This window comes from Giraffa tippelskirchi, chromosome 11 (assembly GCF_054371585.1).
Source record: "Giraffa tippelskirchi isolate mGirTip1 chromosome 11, T2T-mGirTip1v1.2.pri, whole genome shotgun sequence".
In the NCBI taxonomy this organism is placed as follows: domain Eukaryota; kingdom Metazoa; phylum Chordata; class Mammalia; order Artiodactyla; family Giraffidae; genus Giraffa; species Giraffa tippelskirchi.
In genome coordinates, this window is record NC_137285.1 from 19,591,831 (window position 1) to 19,619,112 (window position 27,282).

A 27,282-nucleotide genomic window follows, 5' to 3' on the forward strand; every position below is an offset into this window, starting at 1 on the left:
GCGGCGGGCGGCCTCGCGGTGCCTAGGCTTGGGCGGCCGGCCTGGGTCACTCAGTAGCGCGGAGCCCGGCCCGGGAGCGCAGGCGGCGGCAGGATGAACAGCATCAAGAACGTGCCGGCGCGGGTGCTGAACCGCAGGCCTGGCCACAGCCTGGAGGCCGAGCGCGAGCAGTTCGACAAGACCCAGGCGAGCGGCGGGGCCGCGGGCGGGCGGGCTGGCGGACGGCGCCCTCTCCTCTTCCCCTCACACACGTCCCTCGAGCCCGGCCTGTGCCCGTCCCCGGGGCGCCCCAGACCCCTCGCTCCCGCCCGCCTGGGTTCCCCAGGCTGCATCTCGGTCACGGCCACCCCAGCTCCTCGGCCTCCGCCGCCCCGGGCGCAGGTGAACCGGAAGCGCGCGCCGGCGCCCGGGCCGGAGGCGGCGCGGGGGGCTGGGGTGGCCGTGACCGAGATGCCGCCGGGGACTGAGATGCGACTGAGGGGCCCAGGTGGCCCGGGAACCGGCCAGGTGTACAGGGACTGAGATGCGGTCGGGGGCCGAGATGGCCAGGGGACAGCGGTGTCCAGGGACGGAGAGGCGGCCGGGAACTTCGGGTGCCCAGGGACCGAGAGGCGGCGAGAGACCTCAGATGGCCAGGGCACCAGAGTGTCCAGGGACTGAGGCGGCCGGGGACCGAGGTGGCCGGGAGCCGAGGTGGCAGAAGGGGATCCAGGTGGAGGGGGCCGAGACGCGGCGGTGGGCCAGGTGGGTCAAGGTACGTCCCAGGCCCGGGTGCGTCCAGCCCGGGTTGGCCCGAGTGGATTTCTCCACCCTAGCCGCGCAGCGCCGCCCCTCCCGGGCTCCGGGCACCCTTTTCCACGCCTTAAAAGAATGCCCCCTCTTCGGAGAAGCAATGCATTTCCTTCAAGGAAACTCACTGCTTCCTTTCCTCCTGAGTTGTTTTCCAGGGCCGCACAATATCTTATTATCTGCTGGGTGAAAAGTTTCACGTATGTAGCCAGACTTGTTTGCCCGAGCCATTGGCTCACATATAAACAGGTTCACACCCCCTTATTAAATGCCGGCGCCTGACAGAAACTTCCCAGGGTTCCCTTCCTGCACTTCCCACGCTCAGGCATCTCTTCCTGAGGGTGGCCTATCCTGGGAAGGTTATTTTAAAAATGAAACAATGACAGGGGGTGTGTATTTGTCCATGTGTTCCTGCTGAGACCACACTGATGAGGGCTGAGACCACACTGATGAGGGCATTGCTATTTCTGGTTTTCTGTTCCTTTTAATTTTACAAACACTGAGGTGGTGTTCTGCCTGGGTGGGGAGCTTACTTGTTTATTTGCCAAAGTAAGTCAACCAGGACTGACACAACAGAAAGTTTTACTTTAGAAATAAGCTGTGAACTTCCCTGGCGGTCCAGTGGTTAAGACTCTGTGCCCCGCATGCAGGGGGCAGGGGGTTCCATCCCTGGCTGGAGGACTAAGATCCTCCGCCCAGAAAAAGAAAGGAACTAAAAGGACCGAACTTACCCCTGTCTGAAGCCGGGTGGTGTCATTTGTTTCTGCCATTATTAGCAAGGTCCTCCGCGTCTCTCCCTGTAGGAGCAACAACTTCTGAGGTGTCTTTCAAATCAAGTTAGTACATGCAGCCTACAACAACTTTCGCTTTGAAGTAAGAGAAAATGCAGAGGAAACATCTAACCTTTGTGCTTGAGATTAACAAGGAAAATGATAATAAAACCTTGGCTCTAGGAAAGCCTAGTGCTGAACCAACCTAGCCACAAATTATTAATTTATCCTTGTGATCATCACCATTCGGCCCCTGGTATATTTTCAGCCCAGATAGCCCATCATAAAACAAATGTGGCATTTAATTTAAAGTCATTAATGCATAATTAACTGTGCCAGGAACTTGCAGAAGGATGGGGAGAAAAATTTAATTGGCAGAGAGAATCTGGATGTTGTCAGATGTTATTCATTCGCTGATTTTTAGTTTCTTTCATGCTTTTGAGAAGGTATTAAGAGGCCGGATTGCTACACAGAGGAGATGAAATTAAAGGGCCGAGTTCATTGATCTTATGGGGTCACAAAGAGTCAGACACGACTGAGTGACTGAACTGAACTCTTAAATTGTGATAAATCAAGGGCAAGCTTCCCGAATGTCCAAGAGTGTCCCTGATACAGCACCGCATATTTTGATGGTTGGTTTGGTAAACAAGAGGGTGTTTTGTTCTTGCTGCTTGGTTTTTTCTCAGAGGCCGAGAGGGTTACTTATCATGAATAATTCTTTCTAATAGGTGAATCTCATAGGCTTTACCCATTCCAGGGCTCTTTTTTTTTTTTTTGGGGAAAGATGGAGTTCAGGTTCAGTGTCTAGATTTGTCTTCAGAATGACTTATTGAGGAATGCAGGAATAAGGTTTTGTGCGTGGTTAATATTTAATTAGATCGCTCCCAGAAATATCTAGTGAGCTGCCAGCCGGGCCCCATTGGAGGAAAGGACATGGAGAGCCGAAACTGCTGCTTACAGGTCTCCCTCTGAACAGAAAATAGTGCATCCAGCCCTCAGACACGCCTTGCCTTCGGAATGCACTACATGGGTCTCCTCGTTGACCACAGCAGCCTGTATAGCAGAGGGGCATTTTGGCTTCCTTAGAACACATGTCCCCACCGTCCTGCCAGCCTCGCTTTTCCTCCTGGGCTTATGGGTCAAGAAGAGGAAGAATGTGACTGACCGCACCCTGTTTTGTGAAAGGGTTTCTTCCCCGCCCAGGTCAGGAAAGTGGAGGGAGGGCAGTCCTGCATCCTTCACGTTGCGGGTACTTGTGGTTGTTACGTGATGTCAGCGTGTGAGTGCCTGTATATTAATCCCCAGGGCGCCGTGCAGAAAGCTGGTCTATTCTTCCCTAAGACTTTATGGTCCCTTTGGTGATAAAGCCCCTTTTTAAAATGGAAGTGACAAAACTGTATTGGCATTTTGTTGTTGTAGTATTCTGAATACAGAATACTGTGGAATACAGCGTACCCATGTTCTGAACCTGAAAATCACCTGTCTTGTTTCAAAGGTGGTGCGATATCACCAAAAGTCGGTGCACCTGTGTCCCTGGGCAAAGTGCTTAACTCCTGTTTCCTGGTCTGTAAAAATAGAGATAATTCCACCTACTTCCTTGGGCTGTTTTAAGGTCTAGAAATGATGGGGTGGGCGAAAGAGGCCCCCCCTAAAGATGTCCATGTCCTAATTCCTGGAACCCATGAATACCTTAACAGTCCTGGGTAAGAAAATGCTAATCAGAGGACCTTAAAAATAGGGGGCATGGCCTGGGTTCACCAGGTGGTCCCAGTGTAATTACAGGACCTTTTAAATGTGGAAAAGGTCACGAGAAGGTCAGGGTGATGTGCGGTGAGGGGGATGCCATGGGACATTGCTAGCTTTAAAGCTGAAGGAGTGAGTGTCCTCTAGAAGCTGGAAAAGGCCAAGAAATGGATTTTTTCCACAGAACCTGTAGAAAGAAATGCAGCCCTGCAGGTACCTTGATTTCAGCCCCTAAGATCCATTTTGGACTTCTGACCTCAAGAACCGTAAGATACGTTTGTGTTGTTTTAAACCACTAAGCCCACTGTGGTCATTTGTTAACAGGAGCGATATGCAGCGAATACCATCAGAACGCAAAATATGTAGTATGGAGCTCTGCAAGTGGTCAGCTATAGCCTTCTTTCTCCCTGCCCCCACCTCCCCAAAAAGCTTTACAATTTGAGAACTATTTCAGCCCTTCCACTAGAGAAGAGACCCATCTTTGAGGCCTAGCGTGGGTGACGGCTCAGCAGATAGGAGTCCTGGAAATGCTTAAACCCCAAGCTTGTTTTCTTCCTTGTCTGTGAGCACATTGGCTGTCTGGGCCTCAGTTTCCCTTGCAGGAAATGGAATCAGAGCCCAAAAGCTTCTTTAAGATCAGGACGAAAGAGGGGCCCCACTGCTCAATGAGCCAGGCCCGGTGGGGAAGAAGAGCATCAGGCCTGGGTGGGAGGGTAAAGCTCCCCAGGTGTTAGGGGCTTTCTGGGAGGGGTGGGAGCTGTGGAGGGGAAGCAGCAGGAGGTAAACTGTTCATAAATTCAATTTTTCAGGTCAGTGACATGTCCCCTCTGCAGCCTCTGTGGAAGTGAAATCTTGTAAAGGTTAACATTTATTGACACTTAGGGCTTCTCACCCTGGCTTGTTGAGTAGAGACAGAATAGGAGCCACCTGTATCATTTTTAGATTCCTTAGCTATCCTAAAGACATAAACAGGTGAAATTCATTTTCATCGTGTATTTTATTTAGCCCAGTGTATCCAAACTATGGGGCTTCCCCATTGGCTCAGTGGTAAAGAATCTGCCTGCAATGCAGGAGACGAGGGTATGATTCCTGGGTCGGGAAGATCCCCTGCAGAAGGGAATGACAACCTGCTCCAGAACTCTTGCCTGGAGAATCCCACGGACAGAGAAGCCTGGTGGGCTGCAGTCCATGGGGCCGCAAAGAGTCAGACGTGACTGAGCACGCACATCCAAAATATAACCATCCCAACATGTAATCACTGTGGAAATTATGAATGGGATATTTTACATTCTTTTCCTCTGACTCGTTTTGTGTTTGATTCAGCACATCTCAATTTGGGCTCACATTTCAGGCACTCAGTAACATGGCCGGCAGCTACTAGATTGGTCGACTGGGTGTTAGAATCACCTGGGGGCGTTTTTTACACTCATCAGTGTCTAAATCCTGGTGACTGGGAGTGATTTGACTTGGATTGGAGTCCTGGGCACATGGTCTATTAAAGTTCCCTAGCCAGGAATTCTGTAGAACCTCAGTATCAAAGGCAAGCCCCAGCACATGGACAGATGTGTGGGCACTTCACTTGAATTTCTAGTTTGAAGGCCGTTCCCAAATTGGCAGTAGTCTTTTGGACTTCCGCTTTCCTCTGTCCTGACTTGCTTACCCTTGTGTGTCATCACCCGTCTCTGCCAGGCAGGCAGACTTACACACTCTCCCTTTTAAAAAACATTTTATAGTTGATTTACAATGTCTAATTTCTGTTGTACAGCAAAGTGACTCAGTTATACATATATATATTCTTTTCATATTCTTCTCCACTATGGTTTATCACAGGATATTGAATAGTTTCCTGTGCTATGTATACAGTAGGACCTTGTTGTTTATCATCCTGTGTATAATAGTTTGCATCTGCTAACCCCAAACTCCGAGTCCTTCCCTCCCCTGGTCACCCCCTTGGCAGTCACAAATTTGTTCTCTATGTTGTAAGTCTGTTTTTATTTTTTCGATGAGTTCACTTGTGTAATATTTCGGATTCCACGTATAAGTAATATCATATAGTCTTACTCTTTCTGACTCATCTCACTTAGTATGATCATTTCTAGGTCCATCCATGTTGCTGCAAATGGTGTGATTTCATTCTTTTAACAGCTGTGTAATATTCCATTGTGTATGTACCACATCTTTATCCATCCACCTGTTGATGGACAGGTTGTCTCCATGCCTTGGCTGTTGCAAATAATTATACACGCTCCCTTTCTGTCTTTGTTATTCCTTATAGATACTGTGGTATTACAACACTGTAAGTCACCAACTCCTTTCTGGGCCTCATTTAAATGTTTATTTAAAAAAAGTTCCCCCACCTCCGAGTCTGGGAGGAAACCTCAGCCATATGGTGGAAGTCAGAAAGCCCCCAGTTCCACCCACGTCTGTCGGCTCCCGGAAGGCTGGGGCAAGGGAAGGGGCCTGGCACCCAGCGCAGGCTGGTTGAAAGGCTAACGAGAGGTGAGCCCGAGGCTTTCTGAAAAGGAAGGGAGAACGAACCCGGCTCAAAACCCCCACGGGACGCTGCCCGCAAAGCCACACCTGAGCTGCCCTAGCAGCAGTGGCCTTCCCCGGCCCCCAGGGGTGGGCCAGCTGGGGTGGGTGGGGGGTGGTGAGCCGTGCCCTTCCTTCCAATGGCGCTGCTGTTTCACGCCCCTGAGACACCCTCCATCTGGTCCTGCCCCATCGGCCCGCTTGGTGATGCTCAGGACAGCTGCTGACTTCCGGGTTCCTGCGGTTCCCCCCAGAATTCCCCCGGGCTCCCCAAGTGTCTAGTGACCTCTTGGTCCAGGTTGGGGTGAGGCTGCGGCTGCTCATCCTTCCCCTCCCCTCCCTCTTCCCCCCTTTGCTGTACATTTGTCTCACGACATGTTCACAAGGGACCACTGTCTGTCTGTCTGTTGGCTTGTTTCCAGTGCCCTGGGATATGTCTCCTCTGAGGGTGTTCACTTTGGTGAAGGAGGTGGGAGATGGACAGGGGGGCTGTGGCAGAGCTATCTGAGAGCGGGGCTCTGTGCCTCAGTTACCCCATCTGCAAAATGGAGCTAATCCTAGCGCCCGAGTCATGGAGTAGGTGTGAGGATTTGCGAGACATCCCAGCGCCTGGTACAGGGCCGGTGCTGGACCGAGCAGCTGTTGGCAGTTAGGCTGTGCACAGGAACGCAGGCTGGACCAAAGAAATAGAAGTAGTGCCCTCCTGGGTTCTGTCCCCGTGTCCCCAGGTGAGCCTCTGTAAGTGGGGAGCTGGGGCGGTCCGGGAGGGCTGCCACAGGAAGGTAGAGAACCGCCCGTTGCTGGCAGGGCGATCCTGTGGTGCCCCCTTCTCAGGTATGGCAGGCCCTGTTCCTGGGTGACGCTGTCCCCTGGAAGATGCCCCAGGGGAAAGCCCCAGAGAGGTTGGGGGAGGCCAGCTGGGACTTCTTGGCAGAAAGGCCTGCCCTCCTGCCCTTGCCCCCAGGTCAGCGTCCCATTTGTGAATGAAACCCGCCTGGGCACTGAGTCCAGCTGCACGAGGTGGAAACTCTTTGGAATAGAGTCTAGGGCAGCTTGGGGTTGTGGGGGGCGGGCAGGGAAACCCAGCCAGCTAACCTGAGCTGGGTCCCAGAGAGCCTTTGCCAGGAGCGCCTCTGCCAGCCAGGCCAACAGCAATACCCTTCCCCCGCTCCACCTGGCTCCAGGGTGGACTCAAATATCACCTTGTTTGCAAAGCCTTTCTGTGCTGCCCTAGTTCTCGCGATACTATCCCCACTTGTTTCCCTGTCTCCCGAAACCCTACAGCCAAACCAGCAGGAGTGGACAGACCTGAGGCTGGGTGTGTGTTTAGATCCCGAGTTACTCGAGGAGGAGAGATTGCATTGCCTCCCTCCCAGCCTCTAAGCACCACCCCCTGGAACCCCAGGGTCCTCAGGCAGGACACCCTTGACTCCTCTTGTGTCCTGGCACCGAGGAGTGCCTGGCTCAGGACCCGTTCGGCGAGTGTGCGCTGAATGAATGGGTGCCCTGGGGACCCGTGGGTCTCCCTTCTTTGATGCTGCTGCTTGGTGAAGCCTAAAAGGCCCTGGCACCCACTGCTGGGAAAGACTGAGCCCTTGGAGAAAAGTTTAGTAGAGGCGGAGTTGTTTTTCCTCCTGCTGAAACAAACACAATCTCAAATTGCAATAGGTTCTCCCGCCAGAGAGTGACTCAGCCCCCTAGCTTGTGGGCCAGACAGGTCTGGGGAGTGATGTCAGCAGGGCCCAGGAAGGAAGCTGCCCCGGGGCTGGCTCCCTGTCCATCCTGGAGGCGGGACTCGGGCCACAACCTCCTGTACCACTTCCTCCTCACGTGTCACCTGCAGAGCCCGGGGTGGGGGGGGTGGGGAAGGTGGCAGTGCCCACCCCCGGTGAGCCTTGTCCTGGGGAATGGGAGGAGCCCGTCTGGGGCTTATGCCCTCCCCTCCCCCATCCAGTTTCATAAGGTCAAATGATTGAGGGGCCCAGACTGAGTGGGGACTAGGGGACAGGAATGGAGGGAAAAGACGGTTGAATGGGCAGGACGGTGTTGCTCCACAGACCTCCCATCTGCTGAAATGACCAAGCTGCCGGCCTCTGACCCCGAGTTCCCACCGCTTTGCCTGTGACAACATCCAATCGCCTCTCCGGCTACAGAAATCCTGTGTTTGCTTTCATCAATGGCCATTGAGGTGGCAAAAGCATTTGAATGAGGTCTCTCTTTCCTCTTTGGAAACACTAAAGCAGGATAACCCACCTCTCTGCCAGCCCCCCATGCCCTGGCTCTTTGAAGGACTTTTTTTTGTTGTTGTTCCTGCCAAGTGTCACCATGAAGTGTCAAGATAACAGGACAAGGAAGATTAAGTCTGATTCATTTCAGGGTTGGTTTTAAAAATAGAAATGGTTTTATAGTTGCCTTTGGTATTTAACTCTAGTGGTTAAATCATTAGCTGGAGAAAGAGACACACACACTACCTTGAATTTAACCAGCACTTACATTTGAAAGAGCTTTTGTTCATTCAAGTGTTCACTCTTTTACTCATTCAGTAAAGATTTATTGACCGCCAGGCGAGGGTTTGGGGACTGGAGGTACAGCAGGGAGCAAGACCAACCAAGTTTCTCATACCAAGTTCAAGTTCAGGAGTGGGAGATAGAATAAATGGTAAACACATGGTTTCAGAGAATAAATGTCCTGGGTGAAAGTAACCGAGAGAGTGCTATCTGTGTAGAGGAGGGGGCTGCTCTAGAGAGGGTGGTTGGAGGAGACTTCCTGGGAGGGTCATCTTAGATCAGAGCAGGATGACCCCAGAAGCACTGCTGGGTCTGGTGGTGGGACCAGACTTGCCCTGTTTGAGGGTCAGAAGGAAGGCAGTGTGGCTAGAACAAAGCAAGATCTCCCACCCCTCCCACGAAGATGTCCTACATCTTCATATGTTTGTGTCCTCGAAGACCCAAGGGTTGTTTATTCCTGCTTCCCAGAAGGGAAAGGGGAGGTTTCTAAAGTGGAGGATCCCCAGTGAGTCGGGGTGCATGGGACTGGAGTCTCCGGGCCAGGGTGCCGGAAGTGGCTGTGGTGGAGCTGGGCGAGCTAACCTGTATTTGTCCCCATTCACGTGGGCTCCTGGGGAAGGGGTCTCCCCGAGTCTGCATTCCTCTGCTGTGCAGAGCCCCCCACAGCCTGGCTGGGAGGTCAGACCTTGCAGAGAACAGTCAGGGCTGCAGCCTCTGCGGTCACTGGGCTCTGGCCCCTCACTGGGGTTTCCAGAACGGTGGCTCCGTGAGCAGTTGCACACTCAGCGGCCGTGCTCTCCTGAGGTGCTCCCTGGGCCCCTTTGCCTGGTCTGCAGTCCCATGGCGATGGGGGCGGGCAGGCTTGACTTCTGTCTCGAGTCCACAGCAGGTGCCCAGGTGGCAAGCCTCTGGGGAATAGCACCTGTGGGGTCTACACCCGCCTCACCAGGTCCCCTCTCCTGATCTGCACAGAGATGCTCCCTCTGTGTCCCTGGAAGTCACCCATCCAGGGCCCGGTGTTCCTGGAGGCTCTGTCCACCCTGGTCCTGAGGTTGTGGCCCCAGGCTTGACTCCCAGGCCTCTGTTGGCACCAGACGGGGTTTTATTTGACAAACAAGAAGGAGACTGTTCCTGGAAGCAGGGCAGGTGTGTCCTGGGGCTCCGGCTCCCACAGACCCAATGGAGCCCACATAAGAGGGCTTCCTAGAGGTCCCCAGCCCTGCGGCCAGACAGGAGCCGCCCCAGGAGGAGCCAGAGGGAGCCGAGCTGAAGGCCTTGGTCAGAAAGCCTTCCTTGCCCACGGGAATGGGGAGCCTTGGGGGACCCCCCCCCCCGAGCTCCTTGCCGCCGCCCAGTTGCTGTTATTACCTGTGGTTTGCATAAATCCTGGATCCGGAATCCACATCATGACTTGGGGACAGGCCAGGTCCTCCCTGGGCAACAGCAGGTCCTGGGGAGCCGGGTCCCCGCAGTGGGACAGAGAGGGGCCAGAAGGACGTCTGTGTGGACCCCTACCCACCCCAGCACCCCCCACTGTGAGACCCAGGACCTGCGGTATCTAAGGGGACCGTCTGCAGAGCCAGCAGCCTGGGTCCCAGTGCTGCCCTGCCACCCTGGGGACTGCTCGCCCTGGGTTAGCAGGGGAGGGTCGCGGGAGGCTTGTCTGGGGGCACAGTGCCTGCAGTAGTGCCCATCGGGGGGTGGGTGCCGGGGCTGTTTCCTCATTATGACCTTGAGCAAGTGACTTAACCTTCTTGAGCTCTGATTTCTTCATCCACCTGCTTCCAGGGTTACTCAAGGGACTAAATGAGATAATGCTGGTGAGGCGCTCGGCACGGTGCCTGGCACATGGCTGAACTTGATAAAAATAATTTTATTAGTCATTTATTGAGGCCAGCTCGCTGGCCCTTCAGCATGAAGTATGCCTCCTGCAAGCCTGCCCGGGGCCAGCGATTCCAAATGTGTCTCCAGAGCCTGCTGGAGGCCTCCCAGCCCTCAGCCTGGTCCCCCCTGTCCGGAGGGGTGGGACCCTCGCCACGAGGTGGTCCCCGGGCCTAGGCTTGGAGTTCTCCAGCAGAGGAGCAGCAGCCGTGGTCTGAATGCTCGGGATGTGGTGTAGTCACCCAGCCTCAGGGTCCAAGAAGCGCATCTCTGCCCGCCCTCCCCTGTCTCTGCAGACCCCCCCTCAACTCCTTCCCCCAGAGTCCCCCCCCCACCACCTGGCATATCTGGGGGTCTCACAGACCCACCGTTCCTGCTCTTGTCCTGCTCTCCCACCCTGGTTCAGAAGTGGGCACAGCTGCCCCCTGCCCCCCCATCCCCAGCCACTCAAAGATTGAGTGGGAAATCAGATAAACAGACCCCCAAGACAGTTGCCACCTGCCCCTTGCCACTCCCTGCCCCCTCCCTGGACCCCCTCTCCAGTTCTGGCTCTTCTATCTCCACACCCAGTGAAAAAATGAAAGTATTAGTCACTCAGTCATGTCCAACTCTTTGCGACCCCGTGGACTGTATGTAGCCCACCGGGCTCCTCTGTCCATGGGATTCTCCACAATACTGGAGTGGGTTGCCGTTTTCCTTCTCCAGGGGATCTTCCCGACTTAGGGATTGAACCCATGTCTCCTGCACTGGCAGGCGGGTTCTTTATCACTTGCGCCACATGGGAAGCCCGTCTCCACACCCAGGCTCCTAATCAACCCATTCTGCTTGAAGCTCCTCCTGTCTCCTGGACGGAAAGGCTCTCTCCATGGCAGTTGATCCTGCCCGTCCTGAGAGATTATACTCTGTTGGCAGAACTGCCCCGCTTGGTGGACCAGGGCGGAAGGCAGCCTCTTTCAGTCCCCAGCGCCCCTCTGACTGCCCCCCACCCCTCAGACTCCCCACAGGCAGCGGGGGGCTGGTGGAGGACACAGTGCCGTGTGGGCAGAACCAGGTGTCATAGTCAGAGCCGCCCTGGACTGGAAGCCCGGGAGCAGAGCCATGGCGGAGTCGGCTGGCGCAGACTCCTGGGCTAAGGAGAGGAACCCCGGTGTTCCCCACCCACCCCCCGACTCTGCGGCCCACGCAGGACAGTCTAGGGAGGCGACGGGCACCCCGGGGCCTGCCGTCCCGTCCTGGGACGGGGCTTGGCTGCCGCACCTGGGAGGAACAGCAGGCCTGTGAGCGTCCACAGACTCTCTCTGTGTGAGCGCCGTGCCTCCTTGGGAGGCTTCCCGGCCCACACATCTGCTGCCTGCACACAACGGGGCCGTGTTCCCGCCGGGAGGGACCCTGTTCCCGCAGCCGGTGGCGCGGGGAGCGGGCGGCACTAGGAGGCGGGGGTTGCGGGGGTGGGGGTACGGGAGGGGCCTGGCGCCCAGACTGTGGCCACGGGCCTGAGTCATCCATGCCTCGCTGGGTCCCCAGAGCCTCCCTCGCTGCCTCTGAAAACCTTCCATGTGCCAGGTGCTGTTTAGGGGTTCAGCAGAACCGCTCCCTCACCCCACGACACTGACATGGACTTGGGGAGGCGGGGGGGGTGAATAAGGACACTGTCGTCAGGGGTGCTGAGCGCGTGGAGAGGCATAAATCAGGGGAGACTGAAACAGGGCAGTGGCAGGAAGGGGACCCGTGAGCGGACTCCCCAGAGGGAAGGCCAGGCACTCTTTCTGGGGGCCCAGGCCCAGCCATGAGAGGGCGCTCGGCTTACATCTGGACTGACGATGCAGTCAAGCCCCCGTGGCCCCCCGGGAGGGCGGGGAGCTGGGGCTGCTGACTCTGGGCCCAGCTCCCTGCTCCCCTGCTGGGTCCCAGGTGTTCGGGTAGGGTGGGTCTCTGCTGCAGGCCCGGGGAAGGGGGGCGGGGGGCTGGCCTCCAGGAGGGAGGGGTGTCCGCACGCCCCCTTCCTGGGGTCTGGGGTCAGCCCCAGGACAGCAGGAGGACAGGGCACCTGCTGGGCCTGACTGCAGGTGACATTTTGGCATTCCCCGGCCTTCAGGGCAGCCTGCTTTGCATGTGTGGCCCTGCTCTGTGCTGGCCCATGGTCTCCTGGGCCAGGTGGCGGTTGTCAGAGCCAGCTCAGGTGTCAGGGAAGCTAAGGGATGGGGTTACACACCCCGGAGACGGGCCCACTCCCAGCTTACGGGCTGGTGTGCCCACCCCTGACAGCTCTCTACCTGTGCTGGAAGGAGGGGCCTGGGAGCTGGACCACAGAATCGTTAAGGACACAGCCAGACCTGCCTGTGCCCTTATTAGCTGTACAGATACCCAAGCTACCAGAGCCTCAGTTTCCTCATCAGGAAAGTGGGCTCATGCCCACTGGGAGCGTGTTGTCCGGACCTGGCGCAGGGGAGCGCCCGGGAGTTGCTGGTTGTTGATCTCCATTCTCAGCCGCTGTGAGCTGAGTTCTCTGCTCAGTGGGGCGTGATGTTGGCAGGCGGGCAGCAGCAGTACACCGGAGCCAGCCCCTCTCACAGTTGATGCCTGTGGAACGCGGGCAGGCGCCGGGGCCTCGGGGAGGCTGAGCTGGCAGAGGACCAGCAAACACGGAACAGATGGCCAGGGAGCCTTCCGTGTCTGGCTCGCTGAGGCTTCTCACGTAAGGGGAGCCAGAGCCCGCCTGTGTCCTCTCAGGACCCTGGTCCACAGGGAGGCCAGAGCCACGCCCCCAGCCTGGCCCTTGATGCCGGGGGAGCCGCCCCCCCGGGGCCCAGAGTGCTGTGTGCTGCTGCCCAGCTCTCCCCAAGCCCCCGAGAACGGCCACAATGGGTGCTGTGTGTGAAAGGAGGTCAGCCGGCCTGGCTGGGGTGGGTGCGAGGGCCCCGGCCGGCCCAGCCCCAGCCACTCCCAGATCTGGGAGCTGGAGCAGAAAGCACGGCCGTGGCTCTTGGGGTTGCTCTCCTCGCAGAGCCAGGCCTCCAGTCAGTCACAGCAGGACCACAGATGAGTGAGATCGCCTCGTGCCTGGCAGGGCCAGGTCCTGTTGTCCCTGCTCCAGAGGTGGAGAGCAGAGTGGCCTCCAGGTTAGAAAGGAAGGAAGCCCCCACTGCCCCTTGGGGCTCTCTCTCCATCTTGTTTGCTCCCACCACAGCTGGGCCCGCTCTGGACAAGTCGGGGCAGGACCGGGCTGCAGGGGGAGCAGGTACCCCCTTGCCCAGCCCCACGAGCTCCGTGGACAGCTTGGGCCCGCCCTGTGGGGAACTTGGGAGAATCGCCAAGCTGGAGAGGTGTCTGCACTGGGCAGGGACCCCGTCCCCATCCTCCCACCAACCAGCAGCTCTTCTCACTCGATCCACAAGCTCGGGGCTAGGTGGGTGGACAGAGGCTTACAAGACCTGCCACCAGGTGGAGAATTAAAACATATCCACAAGTAAGCCTAGGGCCAGTGGTGGTTCCTGGGTGAGTAGGGTGGGGGTGACAGTCAGTGCCCCGAGCCTTTGGTGAGGGAGCAGTCATATCCAGGAAGGCTTCTCGGAAGAGGAGGCATTGAGCTCAGGGGGACAAGACTCCAGCAGGTGGAGGTGGGAGGGGACCTGAGACTGCCGCCTTGCTCGGGGCCTGAGTGGGGGCAGCACATGTGCTAGGTGGGTCCCCCCCTTCTTTCCACCCCTGGTGGGGCGCAGTCACTGTTTGGGTTGGTGGGGCTGGGACTTGAGTCAGGATTCGCTCACCCAGGATGCACGCAGACAGGCTGTAGAACCTGGTGTCTCCTGGTTTTCCATGTAGTGGCTGTGGGGGCCTTGTCTCTCTAGGCTGGGCCCCGGGGTAAAGTGGGGGGCGGGGTGACACGTGTCTCCTGGTGGAGTCCGGGAAGGCTCAGGCCACAGCGGTCTCTGCCAGAGGCAGGACCCATGGAAGCTGTCAGGAGGGACTGGCTGTGCCCCCAGGGCCCTGGGGGGCCACACCTTCTGGGGAGAAGGAACTGCCTGCAGTTTTCAGATCAGAGTTGTTCTCCCGCAGCACAAGCCAGCCCTCGGCCTTATTTCCAGACCCCAGAAGCTCTCGGTGGTGGTGGCATCAAGCATTAGTTGTAGTTTGAGCTGCATGTATCAAGTGAAAGAAAAGTCCTGAGTGGTCTGGTTTGCTTAGGTTAGAGAATTTCTTTTTTTTTTCAATTACATTGATTTAATTTTTGGCTGCGTCAGGTCTTGGTTGTGGTGGGCAGGATCTCTCGCCTTGTGGCTCACAGGCTCAGTAGTTGCGGTGGGCAGGCATGGGGAATCTTAGTTCCCAGCCAGGGATCGAACCCACGTCCCCTGCATTGGAAGGCGGATTCTTCACCACTGGTCCCCCAGGGAAGTCCCTCAGAGAATTTCTGTTCTCCCCTCATCTCTACCCTCACCTTTAACCAGCGGGAAGGGTCGATCCTGTCTATGTGTCGCCCCTTCCCCCATGGGGTGCTCTCTCTCCGGAAGGCTGCCGGGTGGGTCTCTGACCTCCGCTTCCTCTGCTCTGCCCCCTCCCAGGCCATCAGCATCAGCAAAGCCATCAACACCCAGGAGGCCCCCGTGAAGGAGAAGCATGCCCGGCGTATCCTCCCTGCGGCCGTTCCTCTGGGCCCCCTGGGGGAGGTGGGGAGTCTGAGGCGCACGTGGGGGAGATGGATTTGGGGAGCAGCGGGTGCTGCGGACAGCCTGATGAGGTGTGGCCCCCACGACCTGGTACCAGCCTCGCTCAGCCCCTTCCAGACTGACTCTGAGTCCCGTCTGGGGAAGGCCACCTATTGTCTTGGGCCATTGGGCCGGGCATGGGACGTGGGGCACAACTGTGGCTGAGAACCACAGAGCTCAGTAGGGGGGCCAGAGAGGGGTGGGGAGGGGGCGGGCGGCCCTCCACCCCCGTCTCTGCGGTCAGGGTTAGTCACCTCTGGGCTGCACCCACCGAGCGCCCGCCCTCGCCCACACTGGGGGCCCTGCCGCGTGCACTTGGCCTTGACCTGGCAGGCATCATCCTGGGCACTCACCACGAGAAGGGGGCCTTCACCTTCTGGTCCTACGCCATCGGGCTGCCACTGCCCAGCAGCGCCATCCTCAGCTGGAAGTTCTGCCACGTGCTCCACAAGGTCCTCCGGGACGGGCATCCCAACGTGAGTAGCTGCTGCCCGCTGGTCCAGGGGCTGCGGCACTCTGTCTGCCGGCCCCCCAACCCCGCGAGCACCCCAGGGAGGCCGAGCCGCGTCCTCTGAAATGAGTGAGGGACTGTCCCTGAGTCTGGGTCCCTCAGCTCTGGGCAGGTCACCCGTCCTGCCTGCTGCCCTCCGCCCTGCCTCAAGGGAGCAGGTGTTACCCCCTCCCCCTGCCCCATCCCCCAGAAGGCACCAGCTCCTTCATCCTTCCCTCTTTGTCCCCCCCTCGGGGCAGGTGCTACACGACTGCCAGCGGTACCGGAGCAACATTCGGGAGATCGGAGACCTGTGGGTAGGTGTGGGGAGCAGGCACAGGAGCCTGGGGGCACCGCCGTCCTGCTTGGCACGCGGCGCCTGGGGAACGGAGCCCCGGTAGTGGTGTCCTCCTCCCAGCAGAGTCAGAGCCACGTTCTCGGGGGCCGCAGTGGGGGAGGAGAGCATCAGTACCTGAACCTGAGCCTTGCTCTTAAGACCTGGCTCAGGAAGCCCCAAACGCACCACTAATGGGTCCTCCAGTTCCAGAATTCAGCCCTTTAGTCCCTGGGGGTCGAGTGCCCCACGCTGAGTCTGTGTGAGGGATGCAGATTCTGGGTCCCCTAGGACCGTCAGCAGCTGTCGAATCTTGGGAGTCAGCATTTTCAGCAGGCTCCCCAGAGATTCTTATCCACAGTGAGGTCTCAGAGCCCCCAGGAGCGTGTTCTCTAGGTCCGCTCCACGACACCGGGGAATCAGGGGCGTCCCCTGGGCAGAGAGTCTTATTTGTCCTCCAGGAGCACGGCTGGGGCTGCATCAGCCACGTGGGGGGCCTGGCGGGCCTCCCCAGCCTGCAGAGGGGACACCCCTAGAAGTAAGGAAAACGTCCCTCGTGCCATCTGCAGACGTGGGCCCAGCTGGCGTGGCCAGAGGGGACCTGGTGTTGGGAGGAGGCGGCGGGGAGGGTGTGTGTACACACCCGTCGGGAATGTAGCTCCCCAGCCGCCACCAGCATTTTAATAAAGTGTCCCGGCTCAGAACTGGCCTCTTGCCTGGACAAAGAGCTCTTTTGTCACAAGAGTCTTTCTGGCAAGACCGATAAGGAGAGAGCAATAGGCAGGGAAGGAGCTGGCAGAGAAACTCCTCAGGGAAAGAAGGTCGGCCACCTCTGGTGGGCCGAGCAGTATTTGTTGAATGAATAAGTGACTGCATGGGTGGGCGCAGGACCGACGCCCCGCTCGTGGCCTTGCATCTTCCAGCCTCGGCTTCCTTGCTGGGCCTGCGGGGTTCCCAGGTACGTCCATCCTCACCTGGGGCTTTCTCCACAGGGCCACTTGCACGACCGGTACGGGCAGCTGGTGAATATTTACACCAAACTCTTGCTGACCAAGATCTCCTTTCACCTCAAGGTAGTTTCCTCAGGGGAGTCGTGGGGCTCTCTCCCTCTGCCCCACTGCGATGTTGAGGAGGGTGGGGTCTGTCCTGTCCTCACCTGACCCTGGGGACAGACGGCAGGGAAGTCAGAAGGCCCAGGGGCGGTTCCCAACGTGGGCCGTGGTCCCAGCCCTGCCCTGGGCTTCGGATGGACCTCCCGTCCTCTCTGCCCTGGTGTCCGCAGTCGCTGCCACAGCCACTCCTCAGCCAGTGCCCACGGGTGGCGGCTCCACAGGCTGGGGGCTGGGGGGGAGTTGCTCCGGGCCCTTCCCTCCCTCAGAGACCAGAAGCGGCACTGGGCCAGAGCCGAGGGGGGCTGAGGTTGCGTGGGGGTGTCCTCCCCGCAGCACCCGCAGTTCCCTGCGGGCCTGGAAGTGACAGACGAGGTGCTGGAGAAGGCGGCTGGGACCGACGTCAACAACATGTGAGTCCCCCGGCTTCCCCGGGGTGGGGGTCGTGCCCTGTCCTGGAGCTGAAGGTCACGTGCCCAGGAGATGAGGCTGAATGAAACTAAAGGGATGGGCTCACGCAGAACTGGGTGTTCTGGCTGAAGGACTGCCATCTGGGTATCTGTGCGAGGGTGTGGCCACGGGCATCCCTCCCACCTGGGGGGCTGGGGGCGCGCCCCGCAGCCCTCCCGCCCAGCTCTGCCTCCTTCCCCCATAGCTTCCAGCTCACCGTGGAGATGTTCGATTACATGGACTGCGAGCTGAAGCTCTCTGAATCAGGTGAGCAGCCAGGGGGGACCCCGGGTGTGTAGTCCTTGGTCATGGGGCCTCCAGGTGCCCCCAAAGCACAGGGAAGAGAGGCCTTTTCCGCCCCTGCAGGACGCCAGGCCCCCGGTGGGCATGTCCAGGGCGCAGTCTGGCAGAGGGAGCCCTGCTCTGTTGGCCCTGAGGTAGGAGGGGGGAGGGCAGGGCGGGGAGGACCCCAGGAGCCATGTCTTCAGGTTTCCCACCACCTCTTGCTCAGGGCAGTTGGTTTCGGACAGTCCCACCCATTCTCTGCCGCGAAAGGCCTCTGAGTCACTTCAGATCTCCCTGCCCAGGAACCCAGCAGCCACAGGACAGGAAATCTCAGGGGGCCCACCCCCTTCCCCGCCACCGGGGCTGCAGAGGTGACGGTTTTGAGTGGCAGCTTCGAAACAACTTGTAGGTGACTCGGGCTCTCCATAGGAGAGTGAGAGGCAGATGCCTTTTTAAGGGGAAGCCAGGAGTTAGAAAGAGTGGGTCCAGGCAGCCTCCTGGTGCCGGTGTCTGGACCCTGAGGCCGGGTGGTCTGGGGTGGGGGGCAGCCATCCTGCAGAGGTGTGCCTCTCCCCGAGGGCACCCCCACCCCGCATATCAGCGTCTCTGCATGAGGGGGAGTGGGAGTTCCCCACCCTGAGGTACGTCCTGAACGCCCCCCCCATGAGAAGTGACTGCATTGTGTTTTAAAACCCCAAATCGTATTTTATGTGTATTTAGATTTTTTAACAAGGAAAACCTACTTGATGTGACATGTAATTAAGAAGCTTTAAGCGGGTGAGGCACACCACTCAGTCCCTTCCTCTCCATCCCTTCCCTCCCGGGCGTCCTCGTATCACCGTGGAGGTTTGCAGGTTGGCCCCACCCCAGGCAAGGCGAGAGTAGGCCCGGGTTGGGGGCCACCCATCTGGAACAGTGTCCCCCATGGGCCATCCTGGGTGTCACCTACTCATGTCTCTCCCTGCCCCAGAGAGGGGCCTGGCCGGGGGCAGCAGTATGTCTGTCTCTTTCCCTCCTGCTTGGTCCGTCGGATGAAAGGACGATTCTCAGGGGCAGGGGAGATTGACCCCGGGTGCAAGTGAGGTTTTGGGGTCCCTTGGGGTTTGCAGAACCACACCCTGAGTCCACTGCTATGAGACTGGCCAAGCCCAGGCTGCTATATGTCTGCACAACCTTAGGTCTCTGATTCAGGGTGAGGGGGGAGCCTGTGGGTACAGGACTGTCAGAGTCACCCGGATCCTCCAGGGCCCACTGTGTCCTGGGCTCGCTGCCTGGAGGCTCTCGAGAGGCTGAGCTGGGGTTCACCTGCCCCCGCCTTGCTGTCGCCCTCGTTGGTGGGAGAGCTGGGCCTCGGTCCGCGGCAGCTTCAGTGCCTGGGGTCCATCCTCACCTCGAGGAGTGCGCCAGTTCCCGGGAGCCTGGGGTCGAGTCCCACTGCCCAGCCGGGACTGGGGAAGCCAGTAATCCAGGCCATTGTCCTGTCTTCAGGTGACGGCCAGCTGTCCTCACCGTGGCTGTCCCTATGCCTGTGACCGGAGTAGGCTCCACACCGGTGTCTCCTGGTCCCCTGTTCAGGCTCCTCCCACCTCTCTTTTCTGCAGTTTTCCGGCAGCTCAACACGGCCATCGCTGTGTCCCAGATGTCCTCAGGCCAGTGCCGCCTGGCCCCCCTCATCCAGGTCATCCAGGACTGCAGCCACCTCTACCACTACACAGTCAAGCTCATGTTCAAGCTGCACTCCTGTGAGTCCCCGTGCCCCAACCCTGCCTGCCTCGGCCCTGAGGGTCAGCCGAAGCCCCAGAGGGCTGTGCAGACAACCTGTGTTAGGGATGGGAATTGAGCAATCTTTAAGATATTCGTTTATTATTTATAAATATATTTATATATATTTATTATTTATATAATGAGTAATAAGCTCATTACCCATTAATAGAAATAACATATTTGTTATGGAAAAAAAAAATCGCTATTTTCCAAAACAAAGATTTAGCGGGGAGAGCTGCATAGATTTACATGTTTGCAGTTCTCTTGACTGCCTGGCCTCGGAAGCCACAGTGGGGCCTCTCCTGTGCCGCTGGGGAAGACCAGGGGATCCGTGGTGGCTCTTTAGTGTTCGGAAAGGGTCTGTGCGCTGTTCCAAGGTCAACTGTGGGCAGACTCCGGTCCTGATGCACCAGCAGGGCCTGGCAGGCAGTGGGCTGTGGTTGAGGTTCCGCCCATCCTTCCCTCACTCAGCTGAAAGCCCGATCCCTCACAGGGGTCTCTGGGGCCTCCTGATGGTGGGTGGGACCCAACCAGGTTGGCAGGGGGTCTTGTCTCTAGACTCCGATGGTTTCTAGAACAGGGAGGAGCAGGGAGGGGGCCAGGAGGGAGCCCTTTTAAGTCTCAGAGCGGTGAGCAGAGGGGAAGCCCCCTTCAACCTCGCTGCCCCCAGGTCTCCCAGCGGACACCCTGCAAGGCCACAGGGACCGGTTCCACGAGCAGTTTCACAGGTACCAGCCCGGGCGGGGTTGAGGATGGCAAGAACGGGGCTCCTCGGCTCTGGCCACAGTGCACGGGGGCTACAGGCCGGGTCCTGGCTCCTCTGACCTCCCGCCTCCCTCTCGCAGCCTCAGAAACTTCTTCCGCAGAGCCTCGGACATGCTCTACTTCAAGAGGCTCATCCAGATCCCCCGGCTGCCCGAGGTACCTGCGCCCCCCAGTGGCCGCCGCCGGAGCTGCATCCCTCCGTGTCCCTGCGCTGGGGCATGTGGCTGGGGGCGGGGGCGGCAGAGGGAGGGGCTTCCTGCTTGCTGGGGGGGCCGGAGCACTCAGCAGTTTTCACCCACTGCCTCCGCAGGGACCCCCCAACTTCCTGCGGGCCTCGGCGCTGGCCGAGCACATCAAGCCGGTGGTGGTGATCCCCGAGGAGGCCCCCGAGGACGAGGAACCCGAGAACCTCATCGAGATCAGCACGGGCCCCCCCGCGGGGGAGCCAGCGGTGAGCGGCCCCCCTCCCTTCCTTCCTCTCTCCCTCGGTCTCCTGGGGGAGCGGGGCGGAACTCACCGAGCGAGCATTGTTGCCCGTGGCAGGTGGTGGCGGACCTCTTCGAGCAGACCTTTGGACCCCCCAATGGCTCCGTGAAGGATGACAGGTGAGGGCCTGGGGAGCCCACTGCAGTGCCGGGAGGTGGGGATGGGGAACACAACCTTCAGGGAGCTGTGATCCTGAAAGACCACGGTGAGGGACACAAGTCTGAGATGCCCAAATCCACTGAAGATAAGACTGGTAGGTGTGCCCGGGTCTCCGAGGGCCCTGGGTAACTGAACCTGAGAGTCAGGGCCCGCTGACCTCTGTCCCCAGGGACCTCCAGATCGAGGCCTTGAAGAGGGAGGTGGAGACGCTCCGCAGCGAGCTGGACAAGATCAAGCTGGAGGTGAGAGGCGCGGGCGGTGGGGCTGGGCCGGGGGCTGGCCGGTCTGCGGGCCCCACACCCACACCCGCGCCCCTCCCGCCGCCCAGGCCCAGCGGTACATCGCGCAGCTGAAGAGCCAGGTGAACGCGCTGGAGGCCGAGCTGGAGGAGCAACGGAAGCAGAAGCAGAAGGCCCTGGTGGACAACGAGCAGCTCCGCCATGAGCTGGCCCAGCTGCGCGCCGCCCAAGTGGAGGGCGAGCGGAACCAGGGGCTGCGCGAGGAGGCTGAGAGTATGTGGGCAGGGCAGGTCCGTGGGGTGGGGCAGATGGGGGGAGCTGTTCCCGAGTTGGGGGGGTCACGGCCACGGCCCCTCCCGCCCTCGCAGAGAAGGCCAGCGCTACGGAGGCACGCTACAACAAGCTGAAGGAAAAGCACAGCGAGCTCATCAACACGCACGCCGAGCTGCTCAGGAAGGTAGGCCCGGACGCTGAGGGGCGGGAGGGGAGCCCCGTGCGTGGCCGAGCCTGAACCGAACCGGTCCTATCTGTCCGTGCAGAACGCAGACACGGCCAAGCAGCTGACCGTGACGCAGCAGAGCCAGGAAGAGGTAGCCCGAGTGAAGGAGCAGCTGGCCTTCCAGGTGGAGCAGGTGAAGCGGGAGTCAGAGATGAAGGTGCGTCTCGGAGCTCCCCCCGCAACGTCCAGAGCACTGCCCCCCCATCTCCACTGACCCCTGTAATGTCCCACTCCGTCCAGCTGGAGGAGCAGAGTGACCAGCTGGAGAAGCTCAAGAGGGAGCTGGAGGCCAAGGCGGGAGAGCTGGTGCGCGTCCAGGAGGCACTGAGCCGCACGGAGCAGGTGTGGGGCCTCCCCCGCTGGGTGCACAGGGTTGGTTCAGAGGAGCTTGGTTTGGGGTGTGGCTAGGACCGCACCAGGGGACACTCGGAAGCGAGACCTGGTTCTCCCTCGGCCCTCAGTCCGCCCCAGTCTCATGGGCCCCTAGGAAGCATCTGAATTCGGGTGGGGATGGGGCGCCCGGCAGCCCACTCACACGCTGGGTGTTCACAGAGTGGGTCGGAGCTGAGCTCCAGGCTGGATGCGCTGAGTGCGGAGAGGGACGAGCTGAGCAGTGTCATGCGGCAGCGCGAGGCCGACCTGCTGGTGGCCCAGAGCTTGGCTCGGGAGAAGGAGGAGGCACTGAGCCAGGAGCGGCAGCGCGGCTCCCAGGAGAGGGATGAGCTGCAGGGGCGGCTGGCGGACAAGGTAGGACAAGGTGGCGGGGCTCGCCTTCCCTGTGTGACGGCTGCATGGGGACAGGAGCCCTTCTTAGCACTGAGCTGGCTGCCCTACTCTGGCAGGAGCCGCCCAGGCACTGAGGGGTAGAGCGGGGCCTCTCTCCAGAGCCCTCTCCCCAGCGAGGGTCTCAGGGGGCACCTGGCTAGCTGACCTGCTGGGGTCTCAGCCACCCTTGTCTCTCTCACCTGCCAGGAGTCTCAGGAGCAGGGGCTGCAGCAGAGGCTGCTGGACGAGCAGTTTGCGATGCTCCGGGCTACCGCCATGGAGGCCGAGCGCATCCTGCAGGATGCGGTAGGCAAGCTGGACGACCCCCTGCACCTGCGTTGCACCAGCTCCCCGGGTAGGGCCGCCCATCTGCCCACCCTCTTTCCCCACCCCACACCCTGAGAGAGGTGGGCTGGGTGCTGGGGCCTCAGCCCAGGCCCCACCCCTGACCCAGCTTCCTTGTCTGGCAGACTACCTGGTGAGCAGGGCCCAGGCTGCCCTAGATGCGGTGAGTGCCCTGGAGAAGGGCCACGCCCAGTACTTGACCTCCAGGGCAGGTGAGTGCCACGGGCATGGGACGGGGCAGAGGGCGCAGGCCGTGGTGCCCACCGGCCACTGCCGCCTATGGGCCACTTCTTCAGGGAGCCACACCCTGAAGGGCCTGCAGGCCTGGGGTCCCACAGGAACCCGGTTTGGCTCCTGCTCTGCCGCTTTGTAGTCGTGTGACCTGGGCCCAGCACCCCCTCCGCCCTACTCTCCGGGAGCTGGGCTGCCGGGGCCCTTTGGGCTCACGAGCTGGGGAGGCAGCACCAGGCCTCACTCCGAGGCAGCAGCGTTAGGGTGTGCCGTCCTCCCCAAGCAGACGCCTCCAGCCTCGTGGCAGCCCTGACCCGGTTCTCGCACCTGGCTGCGGACACCATCGTCCATGGCAGCGCGACCTCCCACCTGGCTCCCACTGACCCTGCTGACCGTAAGTGGGCCCCAGGCTCGCGTCACACGTGGTCCTCATGGTGGACCTGGGAAAGGGGAGCGGCTGCAGAGAGGTCCTGGCGTTAGGCTGGGGTTGTCCAGGGCTCTCCCCACTTACAGCCCTCTCCCCTCAAGGCCTGATCGACACCTGCAGGGAGTGTGGGGCCCGGGCGCTGGAACTCGTGGGGCAGCTGCAGGAACAGCAGGCCCTGCTGCAGGCCCAGCCCGGCCTGGTGCGGACCCCCCTGGAGGGCATCCTCCAGCTGGGCCAGGTGAGGCGGGCAGCAGAGCGTGGGCCAGGGTCGGAGGAGGGCAGCGGAGCCGGGGTCCCCAGTTTCTCTGCATCTCCTTCCAGCTTGGGCTGAGCAGGGGCTCACGTGCAGGGCCTGCCGCTCCGGGGCACGGGGTGGGGAAAGAGCACTGCCCGCTGAGGGCCCGGCCGCCCCAGGCTCGCCCCCAGGCTCTGTAGGGCAGCCGGGGCGGAATCCACCCTGCCTGACTCCCGGATGCCTCGTCCCCCAGGAGCTGAAGCCCAAGAGCCTGGACGTGCGTCAGGAGGAGCTGGGGGCTATAGTGGACAAGGAGATGGCGGCCACATCCGCAGCCATCGAGGATGCGGTACGGAGGATCGAGGTGAGGACCAGGGGCAGGGTGCGCCTCCCTCTGCGGGAGGGCCAGACAGCCTCTGCAGGTCAGAGGTGAGGGGGTGGCCGGGGCCTGGCTCTCCCGCCATGGCTCTGTGGCTGAAGCGGGGTGGGAGCTGCCAGCACCGGTGCCCCCCTTCGTCACACGCTGCCCTCCTCCCAGCCCACTCAAAGCTTTTGTCGGGTGTAGGACATGATGAACCAGGCCCGCCATGCCAGCTCTGGGGTGAAGCTGGAGGTGAACGAGAGGTGAGCCCCACTTGTGCCTCCCAGTCTCCCCAGGGCGGGTTCCTCAGTTTTCCCGGATCTGGGGAGATGGGTTCTGCCCCCGACTGCTTAGCCCTACAGAAAGAAGGGCTGGGAGCCGGCAGACCACACCCTGCCCTGGGGGCCCACCTGCTGCACACCCACAAGGCCGGGCGGAGCTCCCTGGCTCCCCGTGGCTTCTGGGGCCACAGTGCAGACCCTTTCCTCTTGTTCCCCGTCCCTCCTGTTCCTCCCAGGATCCTCAACTCCTGCACGGACTTGATGAAGGTGCGTGGCCGGCTAAGACCCAGGCTGGGCGGGCTCTGTACCTGGCAGGGCTGCCCAAGGGTGACTTGTGTCTTGATCTTGGCAGGCCATCCGGCTCCTGGTGACAACGTCCACCAGCCTGCAGAAGGAGATTGTGGAGAGTGGCAGGGTGAGCTGGGCTGCTGGTGCGATGGGGCATCCCTGGCCCCCTCCTTAGTGGGCAGGCCGCACAGCTCGGCCATTGAGGACAGATTCCTGCAAGGGGCCTGACCCAAATCACCCTATGGTTTAAGCCTGCCCAGGGCTCCTTTTGGGCGTGAGACCCCTGAAGTGTGCAGAGCGGCGGCAGCACGCCTTCCCCCTGGTGGGGATCTGGTGTCCCCTCCTGGTGACATCCTTGACTGGTCCGCCCTGTCCTCCTGTCACCACTAGGGGGCAGCCACGCAGCAGGAATTTTATGCCAAGAACTCGAGGTGGACGGAAGGCCTGATCTCCGCCTCCAAGGCGGTGGGCTGGGGAGCCACCCAACTGGTGTATGTTGCCCCAGGTCTGGGGGTGGGGTGGAGGGGGCAGGGTGGGGGTGCTCAGGGCTTGGGGAGGGGGCGTGGGGGTGCCCCGGCTGTCCAGGGGGTCGGAGACCCAGGCCCCGCCCGCTCTGCCCCCAGGGAGTCGGCAGACAAGGTGGTGCTGCACACGGGCAAGTACGAGGAGCTCATCGTCTGCTCGCACGAGATCGCGGCCAGCACGGCCCAGCTAGTGGCGGCCTCCAAGGTGAGGCTCTGTGGCCTCCCCGGGAGGGAGACGGTCGCGCCCCCAGCGGGCCCGTCCCTGACCCGTCCCTGCGCCCCCCCACCCCAGGTGAAGGCCGACAAGCACAGCCCCCACCTGAGTCGCCTGCAGGAGTGCTCACGCACCGTCAATGAGATGGCCGCCAACGTGGTGGCCTCCACCAAGTCGGGCCAGGAGCAGGTCGAGGACAGAGGTGGGTGCTGGGGTCCCCATGGGGTGGGGTGGGGGAAGGCACGCAGACGCCGACCCACCCCGCTCTGCCCTCAGACACCATGGACTTCTCCGGCCTCTCCCTCATCAAGCTGAAGAAGCAGGAGATGGAGACCCAGGTAGCTGCCCTCCCGCCTCTGCCCCGCTCCCGTCCCCCTTCCCGCCTCGTCCCCTCTACATCCCCCCACCTCCTGTCCCGTCCCCTCCCCCGGGGCGAGGCCGGCCTGGTTAGCAGCTGTGTGGGGTTGCAGGTGCGGGCCCTAGAGCTGGAGAAGACGCTGGAGGTGGAGCGTGTGCGGCTTGGGGAGCTGCGGAGGCAGCACTACTTGCTGGCCGGGGCTGTGGGGGCGCCGGGCGAGGAGGAGCCCAGCCAGCCCAGCGCCGCCCCCCGCAGCGGCACCAAGAAGCCGCCCTTGGCCCAGAAGCCCGCCGTGGCCCCGAGGCAGGACCACCAGGTGCCCAGTGGGTGGGAGGGACGGGAGGGGCCCTGGGGGGCCATCCTGGCCTGTGCTCCCAGGTCCGTGGGGCGCTGGCCCTTGGGGACAGTCATACACCGCTGAACGGTGGGAGTAGACACGCGGCCCAGCACCCCAGGGAGTATGGCAGGGGCCAAGGGTTCATCCTGCAGGGGGGGGGGGCCTGACCCATGGTGTGTCCTGCACTCCCGGCCATGGCCACTGAGCCCCTCACCTTTGACTTGCAGCTCGACAAGGATGGCAGCTACGCAGCTCAAGTCGTGAACTAAGCCCCCTCCAAGGGGTCCAGCGGGGAGGCTGACGGGAGACCTGGGCCTTGTGGCTGAGGCGCCTCCGAGAGCCCCTGGCCCCCAGCCATCGTTGAGGGCTGACCATGCACCCAGGACTGACCGAGGCTGTCCTCCTGGACGAGCACCTGTTTATCTGCACCAGGGACTGCTGAGAGCAGCCAGGCCCTGGCGGCCTGAGCCACAGCTTCTCAGGAAGTACATGGAGCATTTCGAATATTCTGAGCTAGACCTTTCGTGAGTCTGTGTTCAGCACGTGGAAGGCAGGGCCACCCCCTGCCCTTTGGACCTGCGGTCTGAGGTTAGAGATGAATGGCACACAGTCCATGCTGGCTCTTGGGACGGGTGAGAGGTCACTTGTTTGTAGCCCTCTTGGGGTGTGGACTCCAGGGAGACAGGACTGGTGTGGCCTCAGGCAAAGCAGGATGCTCTGGGGTAGCGCCCCTTTCTCCCTGGGCCTCGCCTTAGGGCGTCAGTGACGGGGCGCACTGAGCACAGGGAGGTGACCCTTACCTGGACGAGGCGGGCCCCACGCCCACGGGCACAGGTGCTGCCATCCTCCCGGAGTCTGCGGTGACCCTCCTCCTTCCTGCTCTTCATTCCCTGGATCTGCCAGCCCCTGCCCGGGAGGCCTCTCCCCCTTGCCCACCTCCTTCCTCCTTTTGCCGCTCCCACCCCTGGGAGGTTTCCAGCCTTCCTGGAGCCTCCCCAGCTCAGCCAGAAAAAGTCCAGAAACCAGGAGCCTCCTGTCCACTCTGCGGATCAAAAGTACCTCCAGCTCCACGGGAAGGGGGCCACCCTGGGGAGGGGGGCCCGCCCCAGAGAGAGAGGAGCATTTGGATGAACGTGCTCCCCTCCAGCCGCCCCTCCTCCTGGGGAAGGGGAGACCCCGGCTGGAAGGAAAAAGCCTGGGTCTGAGAGGAGCACAGGAGCCAGCTCGGCTTGCTTTGCGTGTAGTTATTTCCTTGTGTTGAAGGGTCCCACTGGCAATAAAACACACTGACTGTTGTCACCCTAGGCCGCGTCCTGTGCTTCATTTCTCTGGGGCCAGGATGCTCGGGAGGGAAGGGGACCACTGAAGTTTGTGCAGTGGAGCACTGGGGGCTACAGAAAACCTTGCT

The 27,282-nt window shown here is 60.5% G+C and overlaps 1 protein-coding gene across 24 annotated transcripts; it reads left to right on the forward strand.

Moving 5' to 3' along the window:
- HIP1R (huntingtin interacting protein 1 related) lies at window positions 1-27,178 on the forward strand. 24 transcript variants are annotated; one of them, XR_014068532.1, is made up of 32 exons: window positions 1-186; window positions 14,785-14,848; window positions 15,262-15,404; window positions 15,679-15,735; window positions 16,745-16,825; window positions 17,198-17,274; window positions 17,517-17,578; window positions 19,198-19,338; window positions 20,031-20,088; window positions 20,206-20,281; window positions 20,436-20,576; window positions 20,669-20,730; window positions 20,940-21,012; window positions 21,099-21,282; window positions 21,378-21,466; window positions 21,549-21,665; window positions 21,749-21,850; window positions 22,061-22,255; window positions 22,481-22,628; window positions 22,744-22,830; window positions 23,133-23,243; window positions 23,378-23,514; window positions 23,765-23,875; window positions 24,077-24,135; window positions 24,390-24,420; window positions 24,506-24,568; window positions 24,832-24,946; window positions 25,065-25,170; window positions 25,258-25,381; window positions 25,456-25,517; window positions 25,650-25,853; window positions 26,102-27,178. XR_014068532.1 is itself a non-coding variant. In XM_081540197.1 (32 exons), exons 1-32 carry the CDS (start codon window positions 94-96, stop codon window positions 26,141-26,143), a joined length of 3,216 nt encoding a protein of 1,071 aa, XP_081396323.1. In that variant the 5' UTR covers window positions 1-93; the 3' UTR covers window positions 26,144-27,178. The 24 variants fall into 24 exon arrangements, 7 of the variants coding, with proteins under 7 accessions (XP_081396323.1, XP_081396324.1, XP_081396326.1 ...); XR_014068546.1 differs by having other exon boundaries at window positions 23,136-23,243; window positions 24,050-24,135; XR_014068545.1 differs by having other exon boundaries at window positions 23,136-23,243; window positions 24,050-24,135; window positions 24,832-24,932.
- The last annotated feature ends 104 nt before the right edge of the window (window positions 27,179-27,282 follow it).

What these genes read in the sequence shown, in the direction of transcription:
- HIP1R (XM_081540197.1), top strand. Translation starts at nt 94, where the DNA reads ATGAACAGCATCAAGAACGTGCCGGCGCGGGTGCTGAACCGCAGGCCT. An exon ending in TCCGGGACGGGCATCCCAAC is followed by an intron (nt 15,405 to 15,678) that starts GTGAGTAGCTGC and finishes CCCTCGGGGCAG; the next exon opens with GTGCTACACGACTGCCAGCG. An exon ending in TGGACAAGATCAAGCTGGAG is followed by an intron (nt 21,013 to 21,098) that starts GTGAGAGGCGCG and finishes CCCGCCGCCCAG; the next exon opens with GCCCAGCGGTACATCGCGCA.